The sequence below is a fragment of the Bubalus kerabau genome, chromosome 5 (assembly GCF_029407905.1).
Source record: "Bubalus kerabau isolate K-KA32 ecotype Philippines breed swamp buffalo chromosome 5, PCC_UOA_SB_1v2, whole genome shotgun sequence".
NCBI lineage: Eukaryota > Metazoa > Chordata > Mammalia > Artiodactyla > Bovidae > Bubalus > Bubalus kerabau.
In genome coordinates this window covers 76611701-76635055 of record NC_073628.1, presented here as the reverse complement: position 1 = coordinate 76635055, position 23355 = coordinate 76611701, and the positions used below count along the sequence as shown (strand labels likewise).

General features: G+C 37.4%; 1 protein-coding gene and 1 long non-coding RNA gene across 4 annotated transcripts in view; one reads left to right on the top strand and one right to left on the bottom strand.

Annotated features, from left to right (window-relative positions):
• LYPLAL1 (lysophospholipase like 1) overlaps positions 1-13311 on the bottom strand; it is a 39748-nt gene extending 26437 nt beyond the window's left edge. Inside the window, exons 1-3 of one of the 3 annotated variants that reach the window (XM_055581916.1) lie at positions 13105-13311; positions 8159-8258; positions 4157-4357 (exon numbers count right to left, since the gene is read on the bottom strand). In XM_055581916.1, the coding sequence (XP_055437891.1) occupies positions 4157-4357; positions 8159-8258; positions 13105-13198 (395 nt within the window). In that variant the 5' untranslated portion in view covers positions 13199-13311. The remainder of the gene's footprint in view (positions 1-4156; positions 4358-8158; positions 8259-13104) is intronic. The other 2 variants (XM_055581915.1, XM_055581917.1) reach the window with 2 other exon arrangements.
• On the top strand, positions 13302-21970 carry LOC129652856 (uncharacterized). The gene is made up of 3 exons (XR_008714816.1): positions 13302-13403; positions 14488-14578; positions 21609-21970. It is a non-coding gene; the product is annotated as an uncharacterized LOC129652856 (long non-coding RNA).
• The last annotated feature ends 1385 nt before the right edge of the window (positions 21971-23355 follow it).

Sequence of the window (23355 nt, the reverse complement as noted above, 5' to 3'; positions counted from 1 at the left end):
AAAATGTGATGAGTCAAAGAATAATTTCGATCTTTTTGTTAAGAAAACAATCAAGAATGCATAATTCTCCTAAGATGGTAGAATAGCCTTTCAGTAAAGCATGAAAGTAAGATTGTTTTTTTAAAGCAGCTAAACAAACTGGCACATATGTTATACTCATTCGCCTTCTTCCTCAAATAAATCACTTCATTAGCTGGCATAAGACAGCTGAGACATTATTACCATAAATAAGTATATTTGGCAAAGAATGTGTGGCTTCTCAATCAATCAATCAATCAAACCATTACACACTGGTAAAATATTAAGCAGGAATAAATGTTCAAGGTCTATGAAAAGAAAAGAAGCTGCCATTCAGCTTGTCACCAAGTTTTGTTCCCTGAAAGTCATAAAATCAAAAGGTCATTCACAACCTTTCAGATGCCGTCACTAGGTTCCAGGCTTCCTCTCTCATTTCACTGCTCCTCCCCCGGGATTCCCTAGGTTCCAGTCACACTCCCCTCGGTTTTCTTCAGAACCGCCTCGCTACTGATCCAAGGACTTAGCACCTGACATTTCCTCTCCCTGGAATGCCCTTTTCCACAGTGATTACCCCCAGTCCCAAGAACAAGTATTTGTTGAATGATGCATGTCAATAAGCATTTGTGATTTGGGAATAATTTTTGTCAGAAATAATAAGGATACCTAAAATTATTTAGCTTTGCTCTGAATATCTTTTGACTTTAATTCTTGTAAAAATCCACTCTGTGATTTCTAGAAAAAGGTCAAATTTTTCTTTTGTTTTTTTAAAAGGATGTATTTCTAAGGAATAACATACTTAGAACACGTGTCTAACTCTTACGATCCCATGGACTGAGGCCTGCCAGGCTCCTCTCTGTCCATGGGATTCTCCAGGCAAGAATACTGGAATGGGTTGCCATTTCCTTCTCCAGGGGATCTTCCCAACCCAGGAATCGAACCCAGGTGTCCTGCATTGCAGGCAGATTCTTTACCAACTGAGCTATGAGGGAAGCCCAATAACATACTAATAGATACTTAATAACATACTAATACATACTTAAAATACTTACAAAGAAGTAAACTACTTCTTCAAAATAGCATTCTTTTAGGACAGTTCCTTGCCAGTGAAGTGTACGTGCAGTACAGATCCACTGTTATCAGGAGACAGATCTCCTAATATCATGCTTCAGGTATGAATCCTAAGTGATGGAGTAAAGATGAACCTATTACTACTAAACCTAAATCAAAAGTGCCTAACCTTGTTTCAGAATATAAGTTTACTGAAAAATATAAACATGCACTTCACGTGGAAAAATAGTAGAGGCACTACTGACTGAATCTTACTACTTTTAGAATTTTTCAAAACACTAGGAAACTGTATCATATAAATTATTAATAGCTTATTAAAAATTATTATTTTTAAAATGGAAATTGTACTAGTAAACTCAAACCAACAGAACCTCTAATTACAAATACAGCTAAAGTATGTCACAGAAATAAAAATCTTTATTGAGCACTTCAATTAAATATAGTCTAAATTAACATAATAAAACAATGAAGCAACATTTTCCATTTAAATTAACACAGCAGGTAAATGCTGACTTTTACTGAATACGCCCTAACTCAGCTGATTAAAAACATCTATTAAATAGGGCTGAGAAAAGGAGTACCTTATAGCCAAAGTGACAAGTCACAGTTTAATTAAACATACTGATTTGCTGTAATAGGCCACAACTGGGTATAAGCAAAATAGACTACTGTTCTCTTAAGTTCTTTAAAGCATGTATGACTGTTAGAAGCAAAAATTACAACCTTGTTTGATAGAGTTTTCAATGTATGTTGATAAAACACATACAACAAGCAGCATGTATAACATTAAGGAGGGGAAGATAAAGGAATCTATATGGTTATAAGGCATCTACATTTTGTGTAAAGTGGTAAAAAATTAACTCTAAGTAGGTAAAAGATGTGATATATATGCTACACAGTCTTTAGAACAATCAGAAAAAACAAACAATAAATAATAATAAAGTATTAATTTTCTTAAATCCAAAAAAAGATGGAAAAGGGAAAAAGAGAAATAAAAAGCAATAAATTTAAATGCAAACATAGCAATATTTACAATAAATACAAATGGTGTAAATAAATCACTTAAAAGACAGAAACTGCTAGACTAAGGAAAAAACAAAGTCCAAAGTATGTTATATATAAGAAATACATCTTAAAAATAATGGCATAGATGTTAAAAGTAAAAAAAATTAAAAAAAGATATGCTATACAAACAGTAAACATAGAAAAGCTGATAAATCCTATATGATTATTAAACAAAGTACAGTTCAAGGAATTACCAGAGATTTAAAAATGAGCATTTTATAAGATAAAAGATATAAGATAGCTTTTAATGAGGAAGACAGTAGACCTGCCTGGGAATGTACCTCAAACAGCTTAAAAACCATGAGAGAAAAACTGGCAGAAGGACAGGGAGGAAGAGGACAATGTAAAATCACAGTTGGACATAATACCACCTATTCTGTGGTAAGTAATAAAATGACTTGGAATCACTAAGAAAACATAAAAATTTAAAATAAAAGTATAAAATTTAGTATAATCACCTTGAACTACTGACATCTATAGAACTCTATACACAATAAGAGTCACCAAGAGAGACCACATGCACAACCATAATACAAGCCAGTGAGTATCAAAAGAATCAAACTGCTGCCAGAATACTGGCAGCAACAGAAACGAAATTAGGAATCAATAGCAATAAAACACCTAGAAAGACCCCAAATATTGGGACATTAACAAGATATTTCTAAATAATTTATGGGTTAAAGAAGCTTGCAGAACTCTTGTTTTCCATATCTGCCCAGAAAAGTATCTTTCATTCCACATGCTCTCCTTACAATGTGACTCAGATACTCCCATCAAGAGGTAGAGTCAATGTCTCTCTCCTTGACTCTGAGTGGTCCTCTGACTAGAGAGGAAATAGCACTATGCAACTTCTAAGACTAGGTCTTCAAAGGCAATACAGCTTCCTTCTGGTTCTCCTTAGTGTATCTGCTCTTGGACATCAGCTTCCATGCGGCCAGATGTCCAAGACATCAGATAGTAAAAACTCATGTAGTTGTTATGGTAACAAGACCAAAAGATCAAAGAAGATCCCAGCTATTATCGAGTATTAAGTGCCAGATACGAGTGAATCTTCAGATGATTTTAGTCATGCCCAGACTTCAAGTTTTCCCAGCAGAAGCCCCAGTTATCACAGAACAGAATCAAGACATTAGCACTGTGTCTTTTCTGAATTTCTACCCCACGGATGGATGACCACACTAAAACTGTTGCTGGGGTGCTTTAAGATCCCCCTGGAGGAGGGCATGGCAACTGACTCCAGTACTCTTCCAGAGAAGGAAATGGCACCCCCCTCTAGTATTCTTGCCTAGAGAGTTCCATGGACAGAGGAACCTGAGGGGCTACAGACCATGGGGTTGCAAAGAGTCAGACACTATTGAGCAAGTAACACTTTTGCTTTCATGAGAGCTTAGAAAAGATTTCAATATATTAAAAATACAAAAGAGAAAATTAGTGGGAATTACCTAAGGCAGAGATTAGTGAGAAATTTAGAGCTTTAATATAAATGGAAGAAAACAACAAATGTAAAAGCAAATATAAATAACAGAAAAAGAGCACAAAATAACCAAGCCAAAACTGTCTCTATGAAAAGATTTAACAAAATTAATAACGCTTCGACGAGATAAAGCAAGAAAAAAGATATAAATTATTGATATTAGTAATGAAATAAAAAAATATCAGCACAAATCCTAAAGGCATTAGAAAAGAATATCATGAACAACTTTATATCAATAAATCTGGTAAATTAGATAAAAGATACAAACTCTATGAGAAACACAAACGATCAAAACTGATACAGAAAGAAACAGAAAATCTGAATATTCTCATTATATGAAAGAAACTGAATTTATTATCAAAACCTTCACAGAAGAAAACTTCATGTCCAAATAATTTCACTAGTGAATTTTACTGAACACTGAAGGAAAAAAATAATACAAACTCAGAAAACGGAAGGTAACATTTTCTAACACATTTTAAGGGATCTAGGGAAAACTTTCATGCATTGGAGGAGGAAATGGCAACTCACTCCAGTGTTCTTGCCTGGAGAATCCCAGGGACAGGGGAGCCTGGTGGGCTGCCGTCTATGGGGTCGCACAGAGTCGGACACGACTGAAGCGACTTAGCAGCAGCAGCAGCAGCAGGGAATTCCCTGGTTGTCCAGCGGTTAGGACTCAGTGCTTTCACTGTCGAGAGCCTGGGTTCAATTTCTGGTTGGGAAACTAAGATCCTGCAAGTTATACGGCATGGCCAAAAAATAAATAAAATAAAAAGAGACAGTATAATCTAATTAAAAAAAACTTTATAAGAGAAAACTACAGATCAACAGCCCTCATGAATGCAGATTAAAATTTCTCAACAAAATCCTAGCAAATCAAATTCAGCTATAAATAAAACAAATAATACATTATAACCAAGTGGGGTTTAAGCCAGGAATGAAAGGTTGGTTTAACATTTGAATGTCCACCAATATAACGAAAGATAAAAACCATGATTATCTCAAAAAATACAGAAAAATGATTTAACCAATTAAGAAAAAAAACTCAGCTAATTAGGCAAAGAAATAAATTTCCTTAATAAAAGGTGTGCAGAAAAAAACCTGTAACAACATCATACTTAACGGTGAAATACTGAATTCTTCCCTTCTAAGATTATACAAGAAGGCATTCCTTGATTCTATTAAACACTTTATCAGACGTTCAAATAAGCACAATAAAGCAAGACAATAAAGTAAAAGGAAGATTGGGAAGGAAAAAGGAACACTGCCTTTATTTACAGACAGTATTATCGTTTACACAAAAAACATAAAGAATCTACTAGATAACTACTAGAAATAAGTGAATTTAGGAAGGCAGCAAGATATAAGAGTAAGATCCAAAAATGTGTTTCTTATGTAGAGTACACAGAACTGTATTCAGTATCATGTGATAAACCAGAATGGAAAAAATTATAGAAAAAGAATGTATTTATGTATATAACTGAGTCACCATGCTGTACAGCAGAGACTGTTACAGCGCTGTAAATCAACTATACTTTAATAAGAGAAAATTTAAAAGGTGTTTCTATGTACTTGTAACAATCAAATTAGAAGTCTAAACTTTCTAAAAATTCTATTTACAATACAATAAGAAAACATGAAATATTTGTGACTAAACTTAGCAAAAGATCTCTCTACTGAAAATTCTATATCACTGCTGATAGAAATGAACAAAGATCTAAAATGGTGACATACCATGTTAATTTCCTGTAAATAAACCTGCTATGGATTACATGCAATTCTAATAAAAATCCAAACAGGTTTTCTGTAAAATTGGTAAGTGGATTCTAAAATTTACATATAAATGCAAAGAACCTAGAATGAAAGAATGCTGAAAATGAACTTATATCACTTGATTTCAACATTTGCTATAAAGCTGTAGTAATCAAAACAGTTTTGCATTGGCATTAAAACTAGATAAACAGACCAATGAAACAGAACACTCTAGATAAGAAGTCATTAAAATATGTTCACAAAATGTTACACAAAAGAGCTTATAGCAATGATAATCATTGTTTTTAAAAACTGGAAATAATCCAAATGTCTATCAACAGTAGAATGCATAAATAAATGTATGGTATATTCACACATAACATCTACTCAAAAATTTTTAAATGAACTACTGATAGGCACATAAACACTATGCTGAGTGAAAGAAGACAGACACAGAAGGTTAAATTATCCCATTTAGTTGAAATTCAACAACTGGCAAAACTATCCTACAGTGATAGAAATTGGAACAATGGTAACCTATGCGCACTAGGAATGGATTGGAAGGAGGCACAAGAAAACTTGCTGGGGTGATGGAAACGTTCTTGTAATTGAAGCAATTAAACAAGAGCATATATTCATAAAAACTGATCGACCTATATGCTTAAGGCATTTGCATTTCACTGTAAATTTTACTTGTAAAAAACATACTAGGACTTCTGGTCTTAAGAGAGTAAAAACGCAAACCAGACAAGGACAAGATGTTTGAATCTGTGTTTAAAAAAAATAAAACCTTTAATAAATTAATAAATAAAAGACAAACAAAAACATGGGCAAACAATATGAGTGGATGTTTCTTTTGAGGATATACAAATGCTCAATAAATTAAGAAATAATACTCAGTAGCATTAGCATTAGAGAACTACAAATGAAAAGCAGAAGATACTACTACACAGCTACTAGACTGGCTAAAGTTAAAAAGCCTGACAGTGGAAATTGTTTATGTGGATGTGAAATGAATGGGACTGTCAAGCTTTGCTGGTAACAGTGTAAACTGCTCTAACCTCTGTGGAAATATGTTTGGCATTCCGAACCAGAGCCAACATAGCTAAACCTGCTTCAACATTTCATTCTTACTCATTTCCATAAATATCTAGCTTGGGTGAAGTTACATAACAGGAAGCATCATTTCAAAGGTGGGAGACTAGATCCATTCTAGGACAAAACTGTGGTGAACAGGTCATTTAACCCCACATACCAATTAGGTGGCATCAATGGAAAGATTTAAAAAGCCAGATCATATTTTCAGCATACTCTGGTAAGAATAACTTAGTCAACAAAATACTACAGTAGAGAAAAACTTACAGGTTTGCAGGTGATGGAAGGCAAAACAGGAGAGTAAATAAATACTATAAAATTTGGACAATGTCAGAAAGTGTGAAGGAAAATGTCAAAGCATGAAAATTCGCTGCAGTTTTAAAGTTTACTAAAATTAACTTTCACCAAGTACAAATTACATTAAAAAAGAGAGTTAAGAAAGGCATCCATCTACCACTGCCTCCTGATGCTATTTGAAAAGATAGTAAACAAAGGAGATGACACAGGACTTTCTATGGGCAGCGCAAGAAAAGTGTTACAATAGATGTAAAGCAGCAGCTACTTTGTGTTACCAAATGAAGCCATATTATGCTACAAAAGCAAGGTCAATAAATTTGTGCCCAAACTCCCTGCCTAAACAGAGTAGACTGTTTGGAGTATCAGTCAGAGACCTTGAAACAGCAGAGTACACTATAAACGTCAGATTCTTCTAATAACATACAGTCAAACAGCCTTCTAAGGTGTGGAATCCAAACTAAAAACTACAAACTTAGTGGCACTATAGGCTTCCTCAATTTGGGACTTGTTGGTGAAAAGTGGTCCATGATGCTTTACAGACAGCAAGTCACTGACCTCATGCTCACTCTAGATTAATCCTATTACTGGTCAGGTCCTAGAATGAACAACTGAAAACTCTTAGGAACTACAGTTCTTACATCATTTACCACAACAAAACATACTTTTAAAAAACTCATGTCAGCAGTTAAGTCATTACACAGTGAAAATATCTGTACTGATATAAATATCCATAGTTACAGATTCCTAGAACAGTATCCTTAACTATATCAAATTCTGTAAAGTCCTTCTAATTGATGCTACTTCATAAACATCCTGCCAGTGTGCTAAATTAAAAATGCCTCATATAAAACACTGCATAATAAATCACTGCATGGACAATCTTCTTTTAGGTTTCCTGTCTCAACATCACCACCTTCCCATTCCCCCTAATTTTCAGTTTCTCCCAGTACCTGCTCTATGTATCTACACTGAATTGACTGCATGTCTTACATTTTCACAAATGTCCTGGATGAGGCTTTCATGATGGCTAGACTATCCCATCTCACTTTTGGCTGTGTACTAAAACTCATACTAGAATGAAGCTTTTAAAATATAAAAAAGTCTTTCTGTTGTGGCCACATCCCAAATTAATTGAGTCAAACCCTGGGGGTAACAAGTAGGTGGAATTGTAGATAAAATATAGGACACCAATTACATTTTAATTTCAGATAAAGAATGAATTAAAAAATTGTTCTGGAAAAAGAGGACCTCAATTTAAAATATTATAAATACAGAATTAAGCTGAAAAAACATCCAGCTGCTCTGTGTGTGTGTGTGTGTGTGTGTGTGTGTGTGTGTGTGTATAATGCCACAGAGTTATACTGAGTAATGATTTAAATGACTGCATACCTGGGAGGAGCTGTTGGATAGATAACTTTTATGTGCTGGAATGTTAAATCTTGGTTTAAAACTTGCTTGATCCACGTTCTCAATCCTTGTCCAGAATCACCTGATGAATCACAAAATCGAGATTAAGTTAAAACATTTTGCCAGCACAGTGTTTTGACAGAACAGTGTATTTAAAAGCAGTCTATAACTTTCAGGTCACATAAGCTGGAACAAGAAATAAAAAAACTCTTCATAAATAAACTGTACAGAAACCAATTTATCAATGTGGACTAACTGACCAAGCATCAATAGTTAGAAATAATTCTGATTATTTTACTCCTGACTCCACCCATTGATCACTTTAAAGCCCTCTTTAAGCTTGAGTTTTTAAGTTTCCCTGTCTGTTTACAGGATATAATAGGAATAAATAAATTAAATTGATTTTTCAAAAAAAAATTACATATCTGATTTTAAATACTATCATTTCTTATTTTATTCTTAAAAATAGTAAATTCCTAAAGTGCTTATAAACTTTTGTAATTGGAACAGTCTAAAACAATTTTCTTCATTAAAACAATAAATTTCTTCAAAAGACATATTCAGCATACTTTTATTTTTGAACTTGAAGAAATGAAAATTTAATTTTGATAATATGTTTACATAATCTAAAATAATGATCGTACATCCCATGGATGAAAAATAACCAAGCCTCATGCAAGAATGGATATACATGTATTTCCATAAAAAAATTAAACTATAGGTTCATTTTGTGTAGTCTTAAAGAGAAAAATCTCAAGTTAACAACTCTTAGATTGTAATCTATCAATTCATTAAGACAGCAATTTAAAAAGTATCTACTGAATACCTATTAATGTGTGAGACACTATGCTTACTGCTAGAGGGGCAGTGACAGAAAGGTGATGGGGAAAAAAGAGTTCCTGTGCTCACAGAGTGTATAGTTTATTGTGAGAAACAGACATCAGTCAAATAACCATATACAGAAATGTGAAAGAAAGTGGCTGAAAATGTAACCACTGCAAAAGAAAAACACTTGGTGCTTCAAGGATTTCTTATATTCAGAATTACCCCCAACAAGATTCAGAGATAACTTCACTAGACTATAAGCTCCACAAGGAAAGGTTCATTTTGTGTTTAGCCTGTGAGTTATTTGTTCATCTGATGCCTAGAACAGGACTGATACAAACTAGGCATCCAGTAGATAGTTGTGGAATGGTTGGAACTGAGATCTATGGGATGGTGAAGAGTTAAGTGCAGAAGGAAAAGCAGCTCAGACAGCATAAGGCAGATGCTGAAACCCTGTACAAGGAGGAGCAGTATGGCATCGAAGAACTGAAAGGCAGAAAATGAGAGGAAGAGCAGTGAGAACATGGAGAAGCCAAGAAGGTAATTTTTTGCAGAAAGGAGGCACACTTCTAAGGATTATTCTGGAATCCTTATTCTGCAAGCTGTGTGAAGACAGGCCTGAAGGAGGACAGACATGTGGAAGGATCAGTCAGGTGGCTGCTGTTCAGATGACAGTTGCTTAGACTATGGAGTAAATAGATACTAGACATAATAAGGAGATGGAATTAACATCTCCTGCACTGGCAGGTGGATTTTACCACTGAGCCACCAGGGAAGTCGGTGAAATTAACAGAAACTGGAAACAGATTAGTTACGAGGGGTCAATCGTGACAGGTTTCGAGGGGGACAGCAAAAGTGTTTGGCCAGAGAGGAAACACAGGAAGCAGCAGGTCTGTAGATGCCGAGTATGAGGTACCAAGGGCTGAGCAAACTACAGCCAGCTGGAGGACAAAACCCAGGTCCCTAAGGGCTGAGAGCTAAGGCTTTTTAAAGAATTTTTAAAAAAAAGAAAGAAAGAAAGAAAATGGAGAAAACAGAAGAGAAAAAGAAAAATATGTGAAGGAGAATTTGTGCAACCTACAAAACTTAAAATGGTTACTACCTGACCCTTTACATAAATCTGCTGATCACTGCCCCACTCTATCTGCCGCCAGAATCCTCCTCAGGTATCTTTTCCTGCTCCTATCACTCTAGGCATCCTAGCCTTACTGCCATTCCTTGACTGTTCCTGGTCTTTCCCTTGTCTGTACAGTCTAACCCAATATTCACATGATTCACTGAAGTCTAGCAGCTAAAATATCTTCTATACGGTGAAATCTACTCTGATCACCTTACTTAAACTGTAATCCCATCATACATTTTATTCTCCTAATCTTGGTTTCTTTCTTTCCGAAGAATGTACTATTGTTTACCATTAATACTTCTTCCAGTAGAATGAAAGGCCCTTGAGAGCAAGGGTTTCTGTTGTTTTGTTCATTGTTGTATGCCCAGAGTCAGGAACAGTGCTTTGCACAGTGACCACATAATAGGTATTTCTTCAGTGAATGAACTCATGCATGCATGACTATTAGGCAATTGGATAAACAGGTCTAGAGCTCAAAGGAGATCTAAAATGAAGACGCATATTTGTTTCACATGAATGGAGATAAAAATAGAATCTGTGGGCTTGCATGGAATTTAGCCTGGGGAGAAAAATGTAGAGGGAATAACAGAAGAGGAGCGAGGACTGAATTTTGAGGAAGTCAACATCAATGGCCAGGGAGAGGAAAATGAACGTGCAAAATAAGCCACAAAGAGCAAACAGCAGCAGAAAGAACCAGGAGGGTTTCAAGAAGAAAGCTGAATGCTGCTGACAGTTTAAATAAAAGGATGACTTGAAAAATCCCCATTATATTTAGCAACACAGAGGTTACTGGTGACTTCAGTAAGAGCCAACTCAGTCACTTCACTAAGACTTACTATACGGGGAGAAAGCAAGTCATATAGGGTTTGGGCCTACAGACATTAAATTAGGTGAAGCATATAACAGTGTGAATTAATCTAACCTGAGAAGTGAATAAAGCTAATTAAGTTATCATGCTTTCATCATCTTAAAAGAAGGTATTGGTATTGTAGTAACTGGAAATGCTCAAATTAAGTTGGCTATATATAACACATTCCCACATGATGTTCTATGGTTGTCATATCCTATAAGAGAACCTCAAGTTTTTAAGATTAAAAAAAAAAATCTGCCTCTAAATACTTTTCTACCTTGAAAAGCAAAACTAAATGCTACAAAAGAGCATGGATCCATCCATTCACAAAGGCCAATCCTTAAAAAGCCAGCACCTGATTCTAAGAGTATAGAAATTGTTAAAACTGGTTTGCCACATTTGTATCAAACAGAAGTCAAGCATACACTGTAACACAACCACATTTATCATTGTCTAATGTAAAATCATATTCCCAGTAACTTGGAGCACCAAATACATAGGAATTGCATTATACTTGCATAAGTGGCAGGATTCTTTGGATAAACTCTTTGTTGAAAGAACAAAGGGGAAAAAAAATTGCAGGTATAAGTCTGGGTTTCAGATACCTACAGTCACAAATTTAAAAAGGTCAGTAATTTGAACCTGAAAGGAGTAAGGAAAGTAACATTAAGCACAGTGGTCCAGGTGGAAACAAAGAAAAGTCTCAAGAGTTTTTCCTAAAGATATTGTGAAATAATTTATTTGTTAAAAGGACTGTAGCACTGGGGAATTTCTGGGTGTTTATAAACACCCTTGCAGCCCCACATAGTATTAGTCTCTGAGTTACAGGCATCGCTGTCATCTTAGGCCTCTCATCTTCTAAGTATATTTCATCAGCCAAGTGTTTTCCTTTAAATATCTTTGGCCCTTTTCTTCTCTATTTCCAAAATGATATACACTAGATCACAATTTTTTCACTTTACTTCTCCAGAGCACTGATTTTGGACTCAGAGATCTGGGTTCAAATTCCAATTCTACCACCACTGATAGTAATAGCCAAGTAACCTTGGACAAACTATTCAATCTACCAAGACTCATTTTTAAAATGAGAGTATTTCCAGGTTTCCATCCTGTACCTTTGCAATCCCCTCCACCTCCAATCACTGTCCTCTTTAAGCCTACACAAGTCTTGGCTCAAAGACCATTCCTCTGTCAAACCTAACAAGCTCTTCATCTTCCAAAAGTTTTGATAACGCCTAACCATTTTTTTTTCCCCCCTTAAAATTCACTTGGCAGTAAATCATGCCATCTTGGGCTCTCCCACTGCTGAGTCAAACTAAATGAATTGTTTTTACCTTTCGGTGGGGCCCCCTGAGGACACAGGCTGCGTTTCATTTCTTTAAAAAACATTCCCCAAAAACTTACCCGAAGCCGCACTAGGGATGCAAAAATTCAAACAAGAGTTTCAATCTCTTGAGAAAGAGAAAGAAGGGAAGCGGGGAAGACAGGAGTAACTACCGGTGAGAGTAAGAAACGCTATACAGAATTTGAGTACCTTTATGAAAGGCAGGCAGTGGAAGGAGAACCTGCCCCTGGGGCTCCGCTTTATTTTGGGGACTGAATGACAAGAGGGGTAAAGAGGAGAAGGAAGGAAGGGGAAGGCGAAATGGGGGCGGGGGGGGGGGGGGTGCATTTAAGCAGTGGCACAGTGCCTCACAGAAGGGAGTACTAATCCACTGCGGCTAAAACTCAAATCACTAATAGCTGACTGAAAAGTACTAGATAATGTATCTGTCTCTAGGAGAAAACGTATCTAACTTGCTCTGTTTAAACTTGGGGGAAGGGAAGGGGCGGGGGTGACAGGTAAGGATGTGCGTGGCCAAGGGCTGCAATGGAGAATCTGAACAGACGGCTGGCCAAATGACGGGGCACAAAGGCCAGAAGCGAGGACCGCGGGGCAGTGGCCGCAAGACAAGAAAAAGGAAGACAAGCGGATACGGCTGTGGACAGGTTACCAGCCCCTGGGTCCACATCCGCGGGGGTTAGCAAGGAGGCAAAGTCACGCGTGCCTCCACGAGGGCAACACTGGGGGAACCGAAGAAGGGGGCATTCCCCATGCTGCAGTAACCTGGACGGAAAACTGTAATCCACCTGAGCCATGCAGAAAGATCAGCGAGGCGCTGTGCCTCCCAGCCGGCGAAACCATGCAGCGTCGCAGGCGTGCTGAGCCCGACGGGGCCGCCATGACTGCCGCCTGGACCAGAGCTGCGCGGGCCCCGCCCCTACGCCGTCCTGCGGGCACGCGCACGTAGGCGCGCAAGGGGCGCGCCTGGAGACGCGCTTGCGCAGCGGGGTTGCGCAGCCCTGCCTCTGGGTGAATTCTGAGGCCAGTTAGGCTGTACTGAGGGTTTGGATTTGCTAAGACTGGTGTCATACAGGTGACTCCTTTGGTAAGGCTAATGGATATACTTATTTGCTGTAGGATTTTTCAACTGCAGTCCTAAAATTCAAGGTTGCTTTTTCATTTGGAGACATATAGGTGTTATGATTTACCACTGGGCCACCTGGGAAGCCCTATGTGAGTATCTGAAATAGCCAGATTCATCAAGACCAGTAGAGTAGTGGTTACCAAGGGCTCAGGGGAGCAGGGAATGAGAAGATATTGTTTAATGGGTACAGAGTTTTTGTTTGGAATGATGAAAAATTTCTGGAAATAGTGGTGATGGTTATACTACATGGTGAATGTATTGTATCTAATGACACTGAAACTTATCACTTAAAAATGGTAAATATTTTGTTGTGTAGATTTTATTACAGTTTTTAAAATACCAAAAAAAAAAAAAAAAAAAAAGCTTAAAAGCTTTCTATATCAAGGCCTAACAGTAGAGATCTTTTAATACTGATGGCTACAGCCCCAGTAGGGGCTTCCCAGGAGGTGCCAGGGGTAAAGAATCTGCCTGCAAAGCAGGAGACTCAAGAGACATAGGTTCAATCCCTGTGTCGGGAAGATCCCCTGAAGTAGGAAATGGCAACCCACTCCAGTATTCTTGCCTGGGAAATCCCATGGACAGAGGATCCTGGCGGCCTACGGTCCAGGACCCACACAAACATGACTGAGTAGGCGCGTATGCAGCCCCTGCAGGTGGCTCCTGCCTCCTGTAAAATTCAACAAGAAACTGTAGAACTTTTAAGTGCCCTTAAACACTAGCCTTCCATTCACTGTAGACTGCACCATATTTAAGCAATTGCCACTTTTATTTGCTCAAGGTAATTTTGTTACTCTCAGTTGACTAAACTGCTTGTCTTCATGGATCAGATGCCAAGATAAGCTCTAAGCTATCACAGTGTTATACCAATGCTGTCCATGGGAATGGCCGTAAATGCCATTAGTTAAGCAGATCAAAAAGAAGCTGAGTCATTTCTCAAGTCTCTAGATCTTCAGCAGAGAATACTGAGAACAAAGTAATTAAGGAGGACAGGCTGGGATAGACAGAGCTCTGATAGCCAATTCTCAGAAATTGCTTCTGTCTCTAGAACTGCTTTCCCCACTTGAATTCTGAATAACTTTCAAGAGCCAGGTGAGAAAAGGGTGGTGTTATAGAAGAGACCACTGGATATATGCCAGGTAAGGCTTTGAGTTCTACTCTTAGAACTCCATTTACTGCCTGAAAAACTTTGCTGTGCCCTACCCCTATGCTTTTGAAATGACAAGAAAAATCAGAAACATAATTATGATGATTATTGTTACTAATAATAGTAATAAACTCCTGAAATTCATTGGGACTTACTAAGTGTGAAGCACTTATGACAATAAGTAAATTCCTGTAAAACTGAGACAAGCTGGAACCTGGGGCCTGGGACCCTTTGCTGCAGTGTTTGCACCTGGATAGATACCTCCTCCAGCAGCAAAATATTAATACAAAGAAACTATAAGGGACTAAAAATAACTGTGTGCATGTGCAGTTGGGGAAAATTATGGAAAACAAGATACCGAAAGACCAACTGCCACTTATGAAGAGCTAGGAGCTAAAGCAGGGGACTGCATATGCTTCCTGCACATAGCACTATCAAAGCAGTAGGCAAACCAGTTAAGCCACGCCTCCAGCCCAACCCCTGGGCACACCCCTACCCTCTCCATATATAAAGAGCTAGTTCACCACCACTGACCCTCCCCCTACCCCCAGGTGAGCAAGGGAGTAAGGAAACCTGTTGCTTGTTCTTCCTCCCCTCTGCTGCAGCAGGGACTCCAATAAAGTCTTGTCTGAATTTTTTGTCCAGCCTCTTATCAGTTCCTATTGATTAAGGAGCCCACAAAACCTGGTTGGTAACAAAACTGCGTACTATTACTATCTGTTTTGGCCAGTGAGGCTCAGAGGGCTAAAGAACTTGGCTCAAGGTCATACTGCTAGTCATTTGTAGAGCCTGGATTCATATATTGGTTCTAGATAGATAAGTGAAATCGCTCAGTCGTGTCCAACTCTTTGCGACCCCATGGACTGTAGCCCAGCAGGCTCCTCTGTCCATGGGATTCTCCAGGCGAGAATACCGGAGTGGGTTGCCATTTCCTTCTCCAGAAGATCTTCCCGACCTGACTCCAAAGTCCAGGACTTTAACTGTTACATACATTTTATACATGAGTTCACAAAAATTAGAGTATGTTCCAACTATTATATTTTAGAAAAAAAAAAAAAAAGTGCTTCTGGGATTTTAACAATAGCTCTTCAGAGTCTTAATCGATTAGGAGTTCCTGTATTTCTTCAGATATCCCCAAATGTCCTGGTTTTAATTCCTGATTTGCTCATATACCTTGACTGAGCATCAGTTCATCTTGAAGGAGCATTAGTTTAAGCAGGTACCTGAATGCTGGGATTCTGAGTTTCACCTAAAACTTGAGCCTTCCCAGATTTAGGATCATTATTGGAATAAGCCAGATTTTTCCAGACCTAATCAAAATACCCCTTTGTTTCCAGTGATTTCAATGCTTAGCTATTGTTGCTATTCCTTTCATCTTTATTTATAGAACAAACAGAAGGTTTTAGATTACTGTATTTAAAAATGCCATCTGGTAGGCAACTATTGAAAAAAAAATGTTTTGTTCCTTTCATGTAACTTTGTTTTGTAACTTTCATGGTCTTTTCATCCATTACTTTGAAATGTAATTAAGTTTCAGGATGGTTGTTTGCTTCTTTTTATGGTGGATCTTTTGCCCTTTTGAATTTGGGGGAAGAGTTATCCTTGGGAGATTTTTGTTCATACACTCTTTTACTCTTTGCGTATCTCTTCTTTTTGTTGTTGTTGTTACTCATTTCCTCTCAGCTAATCTATATGTCTTTTGCTGATACCCTTTTGGTAACTTCATTGTTTAAACTCAGAAGAACAGGTAAATAAAAGCAAAAACAAAGTAAAAACAAAAAACCAATAACCAACCCTCCCTTTTTGCAGGGTTTTAAGCCCCATTTGGATCTAAAGATATAAATGGTAGTGTTGGAATTTAGTTTGCTGCTATATATTTAGAAATCCTTAAGAACATATTTATTAGTTTAAAAAAAATTGAAATATTAGCCATTTAGAGTAGTGTATTTGGTAGTTTCAAATGATGACAGTTAAATGGAATCACTTTAGTCATGAAGACAAGACAGTTTTTATATTTGCTTTCATCATTCTAGAGCATCAAATCTTACCCTCTCCATTGATTGGTTTTTATCTGTTGCATTATTCCAAGGGACAGAGAAACACATGCAGGCACACACACATATATAACTGATACATAGTGGACAGAATGTCTCAGCATTAGGTAACTTTGTAAATTTTGTAAGTTAGCAAAGTAAATTCCTTTATACTTTCTCCTTATGTTTTATGAAAGAAAAACTAGAAAACACTTAAAGGTCCTGAATTCTTATTAAACAATAAAATTGAACTTTTTAGAAATGAATGGCTATATGAGATTATAAACTTTAGTATAGTTATCTTCTCAATTCTAGGGACCTTAAATTTTTTCAGTTCAGTGCTTCTGGATACAGATGTGAGGAGTCCTCCTACTTTACCCCACTATTCCTGCTAGATATACATGGCATACATACATGGGGTCTTTGCAGACCAGGAGGTCAGCAGGGGCATTGTCTGCTAGGCTGAGGCAGCATGGTGGGGATGATACATGCCTTACTCAAATGTGGACTAAATACAGTCCTGAAGTATGAGCACTTATCACTCCTGCTGTATTATTGACAGTCAGAGTGATTCACATCAAAGCAGTGTCTAGGCCTTGGGCGAGGACAGTGGAAGTTTCTGCCTCAACCATAGGCTAGGTGTCAGTCTATGTGACTGGACACTGGAATGGTGTTCTCTGCATTGCCATATGACTCTTCTTTAGGAAAGGGATCATCTCCCTTTTGAGCACTTTCTGTGATGAGTTTCTATATTTCTAGGCTACTTTCTGGAGACACCTCCTAGTCAACTTCCTCTAAGTCCTTATACTCCTCTTGGGAATCCCTCTATTGATCTTCATAATGTCTGTGGACTCTCCCATCCATTCTTTACTCTTGCATGACAGATCCTGATGGCTCTTCAGTTTCAGAGAAAGAGTTATTAGCAACACCTAACCAGATCCTACTCCCTTGAGGGCAGGGAAGGCTCAGTCTTCAGACTGTCCCATGGGCTGGGGGGAAGATGATGCATGCCATACATGTACATTTTTTCAGAAAAAAAAAAAAAGGAAAATAAAAAGAGCAATTTCCCTATTAATACAGTCTGAATGTTTATATCCTGCCACATTCATTTAAGAACAGATGAAATATAGATGTAATCATAATAGCATGCAATGAGCAGAGTATTGAAGTGATATTCCAACTTCAGGAGTAACAAGCTATATAACATTATACAGGCCATTTAGTCTCTTTGGACCAGTTTTTCCAACTATGAAATCAAGGAGTAGGGCTTGGTAAACTCTCAAGTTCTGTGATTCTACGATCATGAAGGAATTTAAATTTGTGACACATGCCACTTCTATAAATTAATTTAATTATTCTTTTAATATTATGGCTCGAAACTCTTTATTATACTGCACACACTTTTGTTTAGTAATATCAGAAATATCAGCAAATATAATTTTCCTTCTTCCTTGTATGGCTGATTTTAGTACCTTTAGTCTCTACTTTCTTCCTGATGGTTTCTAAAAACCAGGAAAAAGGGTTTAAAGGATCTTTTAAAAAAACAATCAGATCATACCAATCCATCTTTGCAATTTATAAAGTAAGTGTAATTTATTCTGAAGTGAACTTCTAGTTATCTATCTCTATCACTGATCAATGGAAAATATTTATGTAAAAGTATGACAATGGATTTTCTATTGTCATATCTATATTTTATTAGAATATACAGAAACTGTAGAATCCTCTTCAATTCATATTCTAAAGGCAAATACCATTCCTTTGTCTAATTATACTTTCAGAGAATTTTTTAACAAAACGCTGGCAAAATGTGAGCCTTTAAGGGAAAATTTTTCTTTGTATAAGTTAAAAATGGATACAAGTAGATATATTAAAAATAACTGAAAGCAGGGTCTTGGAGAGATAGTTGTACTCCTATGTTTATAGTAGTAATATTCAAAATGGTCATGGAGAAGGCAATGGCACCCCACTCCAGTACTCTTGCCTGGAAAATCCCATGGACGGAGGAGCCTGGTAGGCTGCAATCCATGTGGTCGCTAAGAGCTGGACACGACTGAGCGACTTCACTTTCACTTTTCTCTTTCATGCATTGGAGAAGGAAATGGCAACCCACTCCAGTGTTCTTGCCTGGAGAATTCCCTGGACAGAGGAGCCTGGTGGCCTGCCGTCTATGGGGTCACACAGAGTTGGACACAACTGAAGCGACTTAGCAGCAGCAGCAGCAGCATTCAAAATGGTCAAGAAATGGAAGCAGCCCAAATGTCCATCAAGAGATGAGTGAAGACAAAGTAATGTATATAGTACAATAGAATATTTTTCAGCCTTAAAAAGGAAAGAAATCCTGTTACATGCTATAACATGAGAGAACCTTGAGGACATTACGGTGAGTGAAATAAGCCAGTACGAGGGGACACGTACTCTGTGATTTCACGTATGAAGTACCTAGAGTGGCCAAATTCATAGAAACAGAGATTATAATGATGGTTACCAGGGGCCAGGGCAAGTGAGAAAAGAAGCATTGCTGTTTAAGCGTGCTGTGCTGTGCTAAGTCGCTTTGGTCATGTCCCACTCTTTGTGACCCCATGGACATAGCCTGCCAGGCTTCTCTGACCATGGAATTCTCCAGGCAAGATTATTGGTGTGGGGTGCCGTTTCCTTCTCCAGGGGATCTTCCCAACCCAGGGATGGAACTTGCAGTTCTTATGTCTCCTGCATTGGCAGGCAGCTTCTTTACCAGTAGCGCCACGTGGGAACCCTTAATGTGTATAGAATTTCACATTTAAAAGATGAGAAAGCTCTGAAGATTTATCTCACAGCAGTGTGACTGTACTTAGCACTTCTGAACTGTACGCTTAAAAATGGTTAAGAAGGTAAATTTTGTGTTATGTGCTACTGTCATTATTTAGGTAAATAGATGCAAGGGACGAAACAGGAGTTTAAGGCAGTAATTATTCAGAAAGTTAATTTGGCACTCATTACGTATTTTCATTTGTATGCATTTTGTTTCATTTGCTTTCACAGAGTTTAAGAGAATATAAGAATATATGTGAAAAGATACATTTTTATTAAACAGTGTTGAAAATCTACAAACCTACACACAATTTCAACTAATTTAGACCAAATTGTCAGTGTTGTGTGGTGAAAGGTGCATTTGGTTTGAGGTACAAAACCTAAATTTAAATACTTTTCCTCTCAGCCCTTATACCTACTAAACCATAATTTCCTTAGGTGCAAGACCCATTTTACTTGCAAGACCTATATTACTCATCTTCCTGAGATGCCTAGAATGGAATCCTAAATATTACTTGTTGGAATTGAATTATACTTTTAATTGAGTTATATTTTGAAGAAAAAGTATGAAGGAGGGGTAAAACTCTACAACCCAGTAGAAATATACCTGACGTTGGTCATGTTGGCGGTAGCCAGGAAGAGCCAGAAATGTGGACAACCAGACAAGGCCAAAGCCAGGATCACAATATTAAGACCGGTCAGCTTCACTTGGAAAGCAGAATGTTTTGAAAAATTACAAAATGCCTTGTCAAGAAATTCTGTAGTGGGAATAAAGCAAACCTAAGATATGAACCTGAGTGAAAAGAAGAACTAGGTCATAAGGACAAGGAAAAGAATGAGCCATAATCCAGGAATGGTGGTTGCTTAAAATGTGGCATATGTGATTGGAGTGTACAGGTCAACCAGCCTGTGAAGATAGGACGTTGTCCTGTGACAAGGCTGTTAAATTGATGGTCATGTTGGAGAGGGGATGGTCATGGTCTCCTTTAAGAGATTGTGATTCAGCTTAAAGTTATGGGCCACCTCAAGTGAAAGGGAGACAAACACACCCTAGTGCACTTTGGGGGTTTTCTGAATCCACCAAACGACTCTCTAGAAAAGTGTGGACCTCAGGTGCTCCATACTCTTCTGTGTTTAATTATGAGATTAATGTTGACAATATCCATCCTGTTCCCAACAAGCAGGGCTTATGAGAAACCTCTGCTTAAATCCTCAGCTAAACCTTAGCACTGTCCACCTTGCGCTAGCTACCATATCATCCAGCTTCATTGGTAGGAGAAACATGGTTAACTTCTATAGAGACTGTCTCCAGAATTTTTTCATTATATGTACTCTATCACTAAAAAGATTTTAGCATATCTCTTATATTTATGTATGTTATATAATATATTATTTAGTAATTCAGTATATGCATATGCAACATAAATAAAAGTAGAAATCTGAAAGTTTGGGATAAAAATAAGATATAAACAATTTTAATATCTTCTTTCTGCAATCCAAAGGACTATCCTGTAAACTCTTGAGATCAAGTTACCCAATTTAGAAAACTCTTTTTCTGGAAGATGATACTTGCATATCTGAGCGTAGCAAGAACAAGGAAATGAGGTCATTTTTATGGGAATGCTTCATTTTAAGAAAGCATGATATACATCTTCACGTCTATATATATCAGACAAATTAAATATGGTATAATTTGTATTTCAATGAGTGTCTATTTCTTTGACCTTTTGGAAGACACATTGGGTTTTTTCCATCTTTCTCTTCCCAGTGCCTCGATAGTAAAAAGATTCCTCACAATTCTTTCTTTCAAAGGTGCTTTTGCATCTAATATAAAGTTTGCTTTTACAAAAGAAGTTTTCAAAACACTCTTCAGGAACACCCTCTATTTATTTCCCTGTTTATTCCTGGAGACAACCAGTCTGTCCTACTCTTTTCATCGTATTGAACAGCAAGAGTTCTCCTGATGTGCTGTGCCCACGCTGGGCCCCTTTCCCTTTTCGCCTTCTAATCTCTCAGCCAGGGATATCTCTCCCCTCCTCATTCATTCTTCAAATCTCAAATCTATCTTCTCTTCCTTTGTCTGATCCTTATGGAGCCCAAATGCCCCCACCTACCTGCTCCTCTGATACGCACGGCCACCACAAACCCCGCATTTGCACGTTCGACCGTTTACTTTCCTGTCTCCCACTTAAAATAAAGATCTTGTCTAGCCTGGTTGCTGTGTGATCACCGGAGCCTTCGAAAGCAGACGAGGAAGGCAAAAGACCCGGTGGATGGATGATGCAGAAGGGATGATGCAAACCTTAAGAATGACTTGACTCCCCGTTGCTGGCTTTCAAGCTGGAGGCAGGGGACTGTAAGCCAGAGAATGCAGGCAGCCGCCAGAATGTGAAAATAGCTGACAAGAAACTGGGAAACTCAGTCTTAAAACCACGTGGAACTGAACTCTGCCCCACAGCCTGAATGAGCTTCAAAGCAGGTTTATCCTCAGAACCTTGAGAAAACCTTGATTTTTGAATCATAGAGCAAAGGGCTAGCTGAGCCATGCTGTGCCTAGACTTCTGACTTAATAAATGGCTGTAATTTTTAAGTCAAAAAATAAAGAGCTTCCATTTAATGTTGCCACTGTGCTAAAACCTGTGCAATGATTCTCTCACTTGAAGGCAGGCTGCAGTTGTGTATTTGTGTGTGTGTGTGTGTGTGTGGGCATGTGCACACGCATCCGCACATGTGGAGATAGAACTGTTGTTTAAGTTTTTCTCCCATTCTCCCCATTACTTTATATTTACGCAATTATTATAGAATGTGTAATAGACAAAGGATGTTCACAAATATCATTCACTACAGCTGTGTCATTAGGAAAAGCACAAGAGAGAAATAAGCAATCTACTTAATAATTTCCATTTTTAAAAACACTAAACACTAGCTTTTGGAACTTTCACTGGCAAAAATCACAACTTCTTGCTTCAATTTGCAACAGTGATGGTCTTTGAAAAACTGTTTATCCGGGTAGTTTATTTCTTTCTTCTAACAATTTGTATATTCTTCTTACTAGCATGGAAGTCTAAATGGAAAAACATTAATAATATTTTGTTTATGAACACAAGTGGGTTGACTCTAATAAAAATATTGATTCATGTCTTCCTTCTCTGTGAGAAATGCCACCCATAAAGTTAGCTGGCACTTGCTTTTAATAATAATATAATTTCATGAAAGCCAGAAAAAAGTACATACCTTCCACTTGCAAAAGTGTGAATTATTTATTTTTCTTAACAAAAAAATATAAAGCACATCAGTGTTCAACGTTAGCTGAAAACAATTTAGCAGCAAATTTTAACTAGACTATGTAAGACATCAAAAAGGCTTGTCATAACATAGACTGTAAGAATGTATATCCCTTTCTATAGAGCACAAACATAAAATTTTAAATCTAAAAAAGTTTAAAAGATAAGGAATAACCAGCTTTCACTGTTAGTTTATTTCCTGTTTTTAAAAAAGATTCACATATGCTATATAGATTTAAATCTTCCTCTTCTCCACGAAAAGTATCCCATTTATGTAAGTTTTTTACATCATGCAGGTGGAGTTGATAGACAAAAAAGTGTGCTTCATGGTTATGAAAATCATCACATATACTAACAATTCCCATCACTTACCTCTCTAGTCAGAGAACATTTCTGCTCAGTCACATGGTTAACATCTGGAAACCACTTGGGGTAATAGCTACCACCAATTTGTTGCTTATTCAGGGAAAACTTGGTAGAATGGAGCTAGAGAAAGTAAATTCCGAGTTTCCTTCAACACACACACACACAGACTCAAATCTCATCATTGTCTTTAAGCCATTCGTTAGACCAGAGAAAAGACTGAACTATCAATAAATATATTCCTTGTCTTAAAACAAACTTCCAGAAAACATAAAAACATACTGCAAATGAAATGTCTT